Source organism: Benincasa hispida, chromosome 11, assembly GCF_009727055.1.
Source record: "Benincasa hispida cultivar B227 chromosome 11, ASM972705v1, whole genome shotgun sequence".
NCBI lineage: Eukaryota > Viridiplantae > Streptophyta > Magnoliopsida > Cucurbitales > Cucurbitaceae > Benincasa > Benincasa hispida.
This window is the reverse complement of record NC_052359.1, coordinates 33,021,840-33,034,315: the sequence shown is the minus strand read 5'-3', so window position 1 is coordinate 33,034,315 and position 12,476 is coordinate 33,021,840. Positions and strand designations below refer to the sequence as shown.

Below are 12,476 nucleotides of genomic sequence, written 5' to 3'. Positions count from 1 at the left end.
ATGGAGGGCTTGGACTTGGAGCAATAATATGCCTGGTTTTTGGGATGCCATGCTGGGTTGATGAAGACTGCCCTCCTGGGTGCTAGTGCAATCCTATTTTGAAAAGCTGTGGGATTCTCTGAATGGTAATATAATACTACAATGATGATAAATGCATGCCAGTCTAGAATAAAAGAGAGCGCAAGTTTTGTGTGTGGGAAAAAGAGAGAGAGAGAGAATAAAAGGGTAGAGGCCAAGTTTGGGATCTCTGTGTGGGATTATATGGTGAATCTCTTTTTCTACGTGTGCGTTTGTACTTCTCAAGCAAAAAAATAAAAATAAAAAACATGGGTGTTCATCCCAACTCATCTGCCACTACCACATTTGATTGTTTGAACCTAACCACAAATGATCAGGACTGCAACTCATTTGTGTGAAATGTCAAAAGATGCAACATTGTGTTCTTCATGCCTTGTTGGTCTAATGAGACTTGCCACAAATGAGATAACAGTGAGTTCAAGATCGACCAAAGCTCTAATGAAATGCTAGTTCGGGTTGATAGAATTCGGCAATTCAATTACATTGAGATGTATCAAAAACAAGAAGCAAGAGATCAAAGAGGAGATGATGTTTTGAAAAAACATAACAAAGCTAACATCATTTCAAAATGCTTCACTAGGCTTGAGAATATTTTTGTCAATGCATATTCACTAAAGACTCAATAACATCAGATGGCATCATTGGCTAATTCCAACCTAAGTAGAAAGAAGAGCTTCAACCTTGGCAATTTGGTCCTCTTCATTCTTTGGAGTTGGACTGCGATTAGCCTCGTGAAATAGGTCGTGCTTCCATTTCTCTACGCGGGTACCACTGGCTCGATATCCTTGCCTCCCGCTAAATCTGTCTCTTCCCCTGTAATTTCCACCACCACTTCCATTGCCATACCTTTCTCTCGCTGGATAGCCACCTCTCTTCATTTCATCTCTTCTGGTAGTCATGTCTCCATTGACATGCTTATTAAGTTTCTCAGAATAACTGGTGTCACGGCCTCTTTCTTCTCTTCGTTCCCTTCCCTCCTGAGGCTGGTGCAGATCACTCGATTTCTTACTCTCTGGTACCATTGCTGCTTTCTCACCATTTTCATTGCCTACTGTAATCTTCTTCTCCCTAAATGCAGGCCTTTTCCGAGCAGGAGCAAGTGCATCGACCTCCAGTTTCGAGGACCCATCATGGTGCCTATCCTCCCTCGCAGCTTGTGGTTTCTCATCTCTTTGCTGTGAATTATAAGCTGTTGTCTTCCCAGATGCTCTATCATTATCCTTATCCGGATCCTTTGAATCCTTCCACCAACTGCGCTCTAAGTGGGGGAAAACAAGGCAAACCCAAATACAAAATCATTAGAGAAGCAAGAATAGAAAGATTGAAGAGATACTCTAAATTTTCTCGAGCAAGACTGCCCTATATAAGTCTAGATAAGAACGTGACCGCTGGAAGATTGTATATAGAACATTTTGGCGACAGTAGAAAAATAAGAACACATCCTCTACAACATTTTATTTTTGGCACCAGTAGAAAAATCAATTGTCGTATGACTTGCTCCCAAGTCCATACGGATCCATTTAAGATGAAAGGCAAAAGTACATCAAAACGTCACTAGGTGCTCTCTCTCAATTTCACCTTGACACTATAACTATGCTGACATGTCAATACCTTCGTTACTACTCATCCATGAATGTGAGGGAACAAATGGGTACACGCATTTACTACAAAAACAAATAGTTTCCTTTTTTCTTTCTTTACCGAGAGAGGAATATTTCATCGATAATATGAAAATAATAAGAAAGAGGATGGACATATATCCTAGATCCCAAAATGGAGTTACAAAAAAGTCATAACACTGTAATTTATTAGGAGAAGGCATTCACACCAATAAATAGCCATAAGTAGAACACTACCTAAAAAGAGATTCAAAAATAGTTTTGGTCCCATTAAACTACAAAAAAAATAGTTTCTATTAGTTGCTCCAAATATTTAGAATAATATTCATGGAAGTAAATATAATAATAATAATCATACTAATAATAATTGTAATAATACATGCATAATAGCTATGATTGGTAATGTTACAAAGAGTAGACTAAACAGTGTTTCCTTTGTGCAACTGCTATCTATACTCATGTCATTGCATAAGAGAATAAGAGAACTCAAAAAAAAAAAAGGTTGGAATTGGGGATTAAAAGGAAGTAGCGAAACCCACCACTAGTTGCAGTCTGACCAAAGCTTCGACCAACTTGCCCGGCATTACCACGTTCATCGTGCTGTTATAAGACATGCACAGGCAAGCCTAAGAAGTTATATACACGGATGCACTCGAAGGCAGGGCTGAACAAGATTCCAATTACACCAGCCCAGCAAAATGTTGGGTAATCTAAATTGCAACAAAGAATGGAAAAAGGAGAAGGGAGGAGAGAGAAATACAGAGAAGAGAGAATTATTACTGAGCTGAGCAATTTAATTTTACCAATATGGATGATGAAATTTCCACAGCTATCTAAATTAATATCTCAAGAAAATGGTAAAATATGTTTGACCCAACAAACATGTCCTTCATAAGCCATATAAGTATGTTACAACACAGCTTTAAAAGGTGTGCAGAGTGCCGCTGAAGCACCTTATCTTGCACCTCAATAAGGCGACCCACGTGAAAGTGCATACCTCAAACTTTATTTTATCAAGGAAGAAAATGCTCTGGCTGAGATGTCCACCTGACTACTTCAAACAATCTCTTCAAAGAAAATAAAATCCCTCATTTCACTTCAAGAAAACATTGACAACGGTCTAAGACTATTTTGTATTGCGTAAATCTTTGAATGAAATATTATGTAGATTATGAATCTAGTGAAATTCAAAGGAAATCCCCAAACGAATTCACTTATATCTGCAAGGATAAAACAATAGCTCCAAGTAGACCTAGTCAGATAATTTTTATGCCCAAATCTTGCAGCAGTCCCCTTCCGACTGTTCATATAAAAAGAAGCCGTGTATAATAGCAATTACAGCTAGATTCAAATATAAAAATATAAAACATTTGAAGCTTCCAACCTTTTTTTTTTTTTTTTTAATCAGTAAAAATAATAAAAATAAAATCTGATACTAACTTGGGATTGAGATGACAGATTAAAGAACGGTAAAGCATATCAATAATGAGCTTTAAGATTCTGCCAACAATTCTTGAGATCAAACCATGAAATTTGGATAAATAGTGGACAAGGACAACCAAACTGAAGTCATGTTAATTGTCAAAAACTAAATAAGGAAGAAATTAACAAAATTAATGAGAAGAATTCTTTAATGTAGCACAAACCTGAAAATAAGATCTTGATCGTGGCACTTCAGTGGGATTCACTGAATGTTTAGTCCCTCCATCTCTCCCATCACTGTTCCTTTTTGCTCCTTTGCCAACTTCACCTTCTAGTTTAGACTCAAGTGCTAATGAAGACTCATGAGGCATCATGTCTTGCCCCACATGTCGAAGCTCATGTTTCTGATCCCGATCTTTATTATCTTCAACGTGAGAGCTAGAGTTTCTAGATAACTTCTCCTCTAATGTTTTCCTGTCCCTCCTTGACCTCTTGGGACTAGTAACAATAAGTCATATTTACGCTATATTAGAGTTTCATGATTAAGCTTCGCGTGATATTAAATGTATCGCTCACTTATTCTATCTTAAGTATTATTTTGATTCAATTGGAAGTAAAAGAATGGAGTCATCTTATTACCACTATATCCAAATAATGTAATGTATTTCTCTTCACAGCCCTTGCTTTTGAAAGGGAAGAAAGTGAAACATAATGCAAGGCTGATAACATTTTTGTTGAGGCCATTTTGGAACTAAATTGAACAAGCATAACGCAGGGCTGATAACAATGATGTGTTCGTGTTACTGAGTAGCCATCAATAACCATGAAGTAACTAGAAGCTAGAATGAATACACATAAGCAACTACGAGACTGAGCATTGCAAAAGCAATTGTCCAGTCTTTTCTTTCGTAACAATCAAAGTACATGTTCTTTGAAAGTTGGGGCTAAAAATATATCCATGCAGACAACCTATTTCTCAAAATGCACAGATCCTCGTCACTAGATGCTCATTCAATATAATAAGGGATACTACAACATAAATGAGTATTCTAAATTGATTGGCCAAAGTACAATTTTCAATCATACATCCAACCATCAACAATCAACTTACATGTAAGAGCAGTCAAACACATGCCCATAAAATATTAGTAGTAAACATATATTTCTATTTATAAAAAAAAAAAAAAAAAAAAAAAAAAAGGAAAACAGAGAGAGAGAGAAGAAAAAGTAAACTTAGATTTCCATTACATGGTAATATCAAAAACGATATATTAAGAGCTTGACCACCCTCACGTAGATACTAAAGTTTCCATTCACACCCAAGAACTTGGGAAGTGTGAACCCAGACGACAAGTGTACACACAACATGAGAGCCAATATGAATACAATGACAAGTTAATTACTAAAAAAATAGGACAAGTATGTACTAGGATAGAATGTGTACATAGTGATATATTTAATATTTCAAACTAGATAAAAACAAAATGTGCTAACTAAAAATAAAAAGGTCAAGTTAGTTGACAATAGTAGAGTACTTATTTGTCCAACAAAGCTTGTCGTACGCACTAAATGGTAAAAAGCAAATAATCTAGAACAATAATCAGCTCCATGTAAAGTTCAAGCTCCCATCCCAATCTTCTAAAAACAGCTGTATCTTTATCACCTCTGCCAACTTCACTAACATCAGTAAAAACCATAGCCTTAAGCCTCCAAATCCAGTTCATCCAATGACAAGATAGCTACTTCAAGCATGCCAATATCCTCAAAAGAATCAAATGAATCTCTTGCATATCCCATAACTTAGTCTCTCCTTTCAAATAACACGGGGTTCTTCTAGACAAAAGACGAAGGTTACTATGCACAAATACCAAGTCTTTGGCACGTTGTGGTGCCATCTTATTGTGCCTAATAGAGTCAAAGAATGAGTATCTACTCCAATTTCTCTCGCAACACAAGGAAGAGGAAGGTTGCGCAAGTAGCTTCAAAGCTAATGATTGAAGGAGTGGTGCATGCATACCATGGAGAATCCACCAATGTTTAGGATCCATATGATACCCATCGCGTAAGGAATCATAACTAAAGAAAAAATCTCCTTTTGTACAAAAATTAGCATATTCGGTGAGAATTTTCACACATTCTTCCCCAGTGCTAAAAACATTTCTCGAGACATTTCATTCTTCCTCGACTTACTTCCAAATTTCTATATGGAGGCATTCGACTGCTATCTTCTTGAAGCCATTCTTCATTATTGTACCTAAATATAGGTTTAGTAAATGTTAACTCCTATAATACGCTTAGCATAAAAATAAAAACATAACATACTAAAATGTATCGTTCTAACGATCAACAAGAATTTTGCGTAGCATTATAGAAAGAGGATGATTCGTCATGATGCTGTTAGGAACCAAGGTAGTATGGGATGCCTTTGTCCCACATTGGTTAGAATGGGATGACTAATATGGTACTTAAGTGGCTTGGCTCTCCCACCCCAATAGCTAGGTTTTGGGGTGTGGTTCTCCAAGGTGCTCAAGTACCTAACAATGGTATCAGAGCCGGTTGTCGACGTTCCAAAGTGGAACCAGCGGAGGGTTTTGACCGGGTGTGGCCGAGTGAAGTATCGCCGAAGTAGCCGCCAGGACGTCGGCTTTCTGGGGATGAGATATTGTTAGGAACCAAGGTAGTATGGGATGCCTTTGTTCCACATTGGTTAGAATGGGATAACCAATGTGGTACTTAAGTGGCCTTGGCTCTCCCACCCCAATAGCTAGCTTTTGGGGTATGGTTCTCCATGGTGCTTAAGTACCTAACAAAATTTCCATCCCCATCACTCAACTTGTGATGCTTGGTCACGTATTTCCAAAGTGGGTTAGATTCATCTTCAACATTACAAGAGACAAGAGAAATAAAAGGAGTTGATTCATTATCGCTAGATGAAGAAGAAATCATCCTAGCATTTTACGTTTAATGTGAGTCACAAGACAAAAAGTTCTATTTTGATTAAAAATAAAAGATTTATATATTTTGTAAATTGTAATTAAAAAAATAATGATGATGATGTTTTGTAAATTGCTTTGTTTTGTTGTGGAATAGAAGTCAATTTGTTTAGAGAGGGAGAGAAAATAAACCTCTATTCTTTGTGCGAGTGTGTCTATCTCTCTCCTTCGACTCTCTGTTACAATTCCAGTCAAAGAAATCCTCTACTCTCCTTTAATCAATTGTTTTGAAGAATTTATGGAAACCAACTTGATTTTTCTCTCTCTTTCTATGTGCACAATTTTAACCAAACAAAAGCAACTATCCCTCTATTTCTTTCTTTCATCAACTCTTTCTTGGGGGCACTTGATTCCTCCCTCTATCTGCAATCTCAAAGGAAGAAATGTCCTAGAAAGCAATTAGGCTTGTCACTTGCCTACGGTTAATGGAAAATAGGTGTTCGTGATTTTATATAAGCAGTTTCTTTTTATTCTCTTCTTTTCCAGCAAAATAAACAAAAAGGAAAAAGAAATATAGGGCATGTCTATCTCTAGTGTGTCCACCGTATTTGGACATGTCTGAAATTACCAAAGAAAAAAACAAAAATTAAATACTAAAGATTTGGTGTGTGGTGTGTCAAACGTGTCCATCACTTGTCCATACGTATCCATGTGTCCATCTTTCCTAGCTAAGGACAGACATTAGGCTTGAAAATGCAATTTCCCATCTCAAATTTAGAGTTTTTTATAAATGATCTCTCACATCCTTAGTGAAAACATAATGGAGCAAGGACTCAAAGAGAGTCCAAGCAAGATGGGAACTTGTAGATCATAGTTCCATCTTCAAAAAAAACTCCATGAACTAGTTCATCCTGACATACAAAAGAACTACCGAACGAATACTATTTATAGCTAAAATTAACAAATATTTAAAAGGAATCTCTCACCACCATTAGTGAAAAAACAGTGAAGCAAGACCTGAAAGACAGTCCAACCAACATTATGAAGGATTTAGTAATTCTAATTCCATCCTCCACGACAACTTCCAAAACTAATGCACAAAAGTTCGTCCTCCCAAACCAGAGAGCTCCACAAAAAAGCCAATTCCTCGAGACCCATTTAAACACCCCACGTCAATCAACTATGTAGCAAACAGACAGCCAAATTGAACAAATTTACTTTTCAATCAAAAATGAAAGACCATAGTCGAATAGGAAGTAAAACGCTTAATGAACAGTATTCATCTCGACTACGATGACATCATCAATAAATTATACTGAGGAAAATCATGGAAACTCCAGCAGTTAATGCAACGACAATCCATTTAAAGTGAATGAAGTGTTCATGAGCAGGAAACTTAGAGACATGGGGATGCAATCAGAAAAAAAAAAAAAAAAAGAGGAGAGGGTACCTGGGTTCTCTATCGAATCTGGAACGGTGGCGCTTGGAATCGGATTCCCGAACTTCCCGACGTGACATTTGCTTTGCGCCGTTCAGTTGTTTGTGTGAAAGAAAGAGAGAAAGAAAGTGAAGAGAACAGAGAGAGGGAGGTTAGGGCTTCGTCTCGCGGGAAGGTGAAGAATGTGATATCATTATAGTGATCCTCAATTTCGCTATTGCTTGGGACCTTCTGCAGTTCTAGTTTTTTTTCTTTTTCTTTTTCTTTTTCTTTTTCTTTTTTATTAAAATAAATATTTTTCTTTTTTTCTATCTTTTTGTTATTTAAAGAAAAAAAGAAAAAGAAAATATTTTGGTTCCTCTATTGTATTTCGGTTTTGTTTTATTTTAGTTGGACAATATACTTTGATTTTGGGCTTTGTGTTAGTTTATTGTTGAATTTTTCGAAAAAAATAGTCTTATTAGCAATTTCATTATAAATTATCCAAATATATTGACATAATGTTTTTTTCTAATGTAAACGTTTTTGTTATTATAATTTAAAAAAGAATTTTGAGGGTTCGTTTGACCACAACTCTGACATAATGTTTTTTTTTAATGTAAATTTTTTTGTTAATATAATTTCAATAAAAATTCATTTTGAGAGTTCGTTTGACCACAACTCAATTTATTTTTTCTCTTTCTTTTTTTACATTTTAAAGATTTTATTTTCTCTTCTATTTTTATTTTCACATTTATCGAGTAATTTCGTCTTCTTATATTTCTCTATTTTTTTCATTTAAGAAGGAATTTCATATTACAACTCTATACTCCAAAAACAAATTTATTAACTTCAGCATATTAACTTCACTAGTAGATTAAACTGTTAAAGTGGTCTAAATTTAAGATTGATTGAAAATACAGCAATTAAAATATGATAATCTAAAGTATATGGAGTAAAATGAAATAGAACCCAAATTATAATAACCATATGTTATTTTAACTTTCTTTTTTTTTTTCTCTTAACTTTATTATCTCTACAATATTAATTCCACTTATTATATTTTCATTTTTTTTAAAAAAAAAGCATTATTGTTGAAGTTAAAAAAATCATTTTGGTTTGTATATTTGTTCGGGTTTGTGTATTTTGTAGTTTCACAAAATCTCCCAATATTGTTAGTTTCTCATTAATTTTTCCAAAAATAAAATAAAGTCTATTGGTCTTTTCTCTATTAATTTTGGAAACAAGCCCACATAACATTTTTTTCCTTGTATAAAAATATTATTATTAAGTAACTAATTTTGATCAAAGTTAATTTCAAATGGATAAATTTGGATACAATAACTAAAATGAAATAAAATTCAAAACAAACCAAAATAACTTTAACCTATTATTTATTAATCAATACTGTGAGAGATGGGATTCAATTAGTTCAACAACATAAAGATGAGGATTTAAAAACCTTTTAATCGAGCAAATAATATCTTGATTAGTCAAGTTAAATTGACAACTTTGAGATAGCGCTAACTTTAGTCATTTAAGTTATTGCAGTTATATTATTATTATTATTATTATTATTACATCTTTTTTCCCTTCGATATAAGATCAATAACTACAAGTTTATGCATAATCATTTAACTAGAATACCTTCAATTATGTTAATAGACTCTGAAAGATATCATTTTTACTCTTAAGCTTTGAAAAGTTTTTTTCTAAAATACCCTTTGAGATTTTTTTTAATTAAAATAATATAGAAATTAACAAGATGGCTGATGTGTAAAAATTGAAAGACATACAAGTCATAATTTACTATATCAAACATGTCAAAATCAATTGTAATTATTTTAGGAAAAATATCATTTTATACCCCTAAACTTTAATGGTTGTATCCATTTAAACATTAAACTAATAATTGTATCAATTAAACTTTAAACTTTTGTAAATGTAACAATTTACATCTTCCATCAAGTCCCATTTGAAAAAACTTCCGGTGAGATTTATAGTTATATCAATTAACACCCTCAATTTTCATAAATGAATTAATTTTGGTTTTAAGTCAAAATTTCTTTGAGAATCATCAATCGTCCATTTTGTAAAACTGACATTTGAAAGAAGACCACACAAATATGAGAATCAATACATGGATGGTGTTCAAAGGTGATCATAATGGAATGTTTAAATTGATTGACTTATGAAAATTTAAGAGTTTAATTTACTCAAATCATAAGTTTCACAAGATATTGGTCTAACAAAATTAGGAAGAAAGTGTGAATTAATACAGTTATAAAAATCCATAACTTAAACTAATATCACCCCCAAAGTTTAGGGGTATAAATCGATATTTACCAATTATTTTAATAATATCTTTTAAGATGAAAGGAATGATAACAAAATCATTTCAACTAAAAAAGTCTATAGTAGTAACCCATAAACACTATATTTTTCAACATAAGTATGAATTATGCATATATGTCATACATCTTACTTACAAGTTTAACAAAGTTTGTACATTTCACGAGAAAGTGCTAATGAGGATTAGTTTGAAGCAAAGGGTGGGAGTTTTGTGGGTTAGATGATGGGTATTTGAACCTTGTACACCATTTAAGAAGAAGGGCTTTAATGTCAGCATCCATTCTAGTTCCAATACCTCCCCACACCAACATGTCTCCAATGTCACATAACTTTGTGCCACTCACTTCATACATACTCTTGAACCCAATCCTTGTGTAGAATCTGACCAGCTGCCAATATATGTCCAATCTTCAAATTCAATACATTTCTTTTTGTTTAACATAAGTTTCACAAATTCATACAACCCATTCTAGTAATTGTCTATACTTAAAATGAGCTATTTAATAAAATCGGTTCATTAAAACATGTTCACTAGAGATAGAAAAACCTTTCTAAAAAATGGTAAGTTGTTCAATAGAATGGTAAGAATTTTGAGATGTTGAAAGAAAGAAATAGTTAAAACTTTAAGTCTTGTAAGGCGAGTCGTCCCATGAGATTATTCAAAATGCAACTCGAATACTAAATTTAAAATTTTTTAAGAAAAAATAAAAGCAACCAAGTAATGTTAGGGCTCTAAGTGCAGAGTTGAGAAAACTAAAGTCTAGAAAAGTTATATTTAAATTTTTGGAGTGCAAATTTAAGGAATCTAACTTAAAAAGAAAAAATGTGAGGAGTTTGAATAATGAGTTAATGTTCACGAGCATAAGTTTGTTCAAGCTAAACTCAAACCAAGCATATTTCCACCATTGAATATGGTTCGACTTTACCATAAGTTTACCCACGATTATACTAAATAATAAAGATAAAAAGAACAACAATAACAATAAAATTCAAATCCAAAGATTAATTGTTCGATTTTCAACTTGTAATTATTGATTTGATAAAAATAATTAAAGTAAGTAAAGAACCTAACTCACGTCCTATCACCTTTATGTTATCTTCTAGAGTTGGCTCTACCACTTCAATTGTTACATAATCATAAAGAAAATAAGATAAATTATACAAAATACTCATAAACTTTAGAATAGGCTAGACTTTCAACTTTTATTTTTTACTCTTGAGCTTTTATATATAAAAAAAATAAATAAATGATAAAAATTAATATGACAGGTGACACCTAAAGATTGATTGTTGCCTCTTATCACATAAAATTGACCCTCATGTCAATTTCAATCTTATTTTAATACTTGAAAATGAACATTAAAATTTTAATTGACCATCACGGAAATTTTCAATCTAATTTTAATGAGAACAAAATTCTACAACAATATTTTTGGGGACAAATTTCAAACTTCATGTGAAAATTTGAAATCTACTCAAATTAGGGATATTATATATACTTTTTTTATTTTTATAAGGATAATAATTAATAAATAAAATATCACTTCAAGGCAAAAAATAATGTTTTTTAAAAAGAATATGGCGAAACTAGATAGATCATTCTATTATATTTATAAATACTAAACAAAATATTTTTTAAAAAAAAAAAAAAATCTACTGAACATTGCTTCTTCTTCAATCAAATTCTATCCAGAAAGATGTGGAAAGAGAGAGAAGAAAAGAACCTTGGAATGGTAAAGATCGGAGTCATTGATGGCCAATAACTCCGCCGTCTTGCAACCGCAATCATACCCATACCGAATCGCAACAGCGCCGATGAACAATCCGAGTCCAAAGATCGACTTCTCCATTCCCAAGCTTTCTCTGTTCAATCGAATCGATTCCAGATGGAGAATTTTCCCTCGCAACCACACTCTCACTAAACCCTCCGCCTTCCCGATCTCTCGCTGCGATTCCAAGCTTTTCGCTGTTATTCGGAAGAACGGCCCCAAAGTTTGCAGCCGGAGGCCCAGATTCTGGGCCTTGCCCGCCGCCAGAATCTCCGACATCGTCGGAATATTTTCGGCTGTTGGAGTGATTAAGGATTTTGATGGGAGTGGTAATTGTGAATTAGGGCATTTGGATGAGGCGTGGATTTTAGGGTTTAGGGTTCTGTGAATTGGGGAGAAATTTTGGGGGATTCGGGGAATTATGATTGTGAACTCCATTAATGGCGGGAGTTTGATTCACATGTACACATGGAGTCGAGGGAGCACGGAAATGCAAATTGGAAGGAGGAGTTGTTTCTGTTGCTTTTAAGTTTTTTTTTTCTCTCTCTCTTTTTTTATTTTTATTTTTCTTAAATATACAATAGGGTAAGGAATTCGATCAGTAGTTCAAAGTTTCATCCCATAAAATTAGCACGTTTTTCAAAAAAAATTAATAATTATTTTGGTCTCTTGATAATAGTTTATTTGGATTCATCTCGATCACACCGAGATAAACTTAAATTATGTAGTCTTTAAAAATTTTATACCAAATCTAGTATATTTTCAAATTTTCTCGAAATTTGGTTACGTTTACTAAATGTTATATCAAATTATTATGTAATTTTTTATTAGCATAATTTATTTTCACAATTATATGAATTTCCACAATTCCAAATGGGCTTTCCAA

At 33.4% G+C, this 12,476-nt stretch overlaps 2 protein-coding genes across 2 annotated transcripts; both read right to left on the bottom strand.

Moving 5' to 3' along the window:
- Positions 1-490: 490 nt before the first annotated feature.
- On the bottom strand, positions 491-7,726 carry LOC120090316. The gene is made up of 4 exons (XM_039047891.1): positions 7,503-7,726; positions 3,344-3,617; positions 2,237-2,297; positions 491-1,336 (listed from the first exon to the last, which is right to left on the bottom strand). The coding sequence occupies exons 1-4, from the start codon at positions 7,568-7,570 to the stop codon at positions 735-737; spliced, it is 1,005 nt and encodes a 334-aa protein (XP_038903819.1). The 5' UTR covers positions 7,571-7,726; the 3' UTR covers positions 491-734.
- Positions 7,727-9,882: 2,156 nt separating this feature from the next.
- Positions 9,883-12,156, bottom strand: LOC120090038. Its single transcript, XM_039047525.1, has 2 exons — positions 11,546-12,156; positions 9,883-10,210 (listed from the first exon to the last, which is right to left on the bottom strand). The coding sequence occupies exons 1-2, from the start codon at positions 12,026-12,028 to the stop codon at positions 9,995-9,997; spliced, it is 699 nt and encodes a 232-aa protein (XP_038903453.1). The 5' UTR covers positions 12,029-12,156; the 3' UTR covers positions 9,883-9,994.
- Between the last annotated feature and the right edge of the window lie 320 nt (positions 12,157-12,476).

Bases quoted from the DNA above. Each gene is read 5' to 3' on its own strand.
- LOC120090316 (XM_039047891.1), bottom strand. From the start codon at position 7,570: ATGTCACGTCGGGAAGTTCGGGAATCCGATTCCAAGCGCCACCGTTCC. The intron at 2,298-3,343 runs GTTTGTGCTACA...GTCTTATAACAG, and splicing joins GATCAAGATCTTATTTTCAG to CACGATGAACGTGGTAATGC. The intron at 1,337-2,236 runs GTGGGTTTCGCT...TCCCCCACTTAG, and splicing joins TGGTCAGACTGCAACTAGTG to AGCGCAGTTGGTGGAAGGAT.
- LOC120090038 (XM_039047525.1), bottom strand. From the start codon at position 12,028: ATGGAGTTCACAATCATAATTCCCCGAATCCCCCAAAATTTCTCCCCA. The intron at 10,211-11,545 runs GTTCTTTTCTTC...ATATATTGGCAG, and splicing joins CCGATCTTTACCATTCCAAG to CTGGTCAGATTCTACACAAG.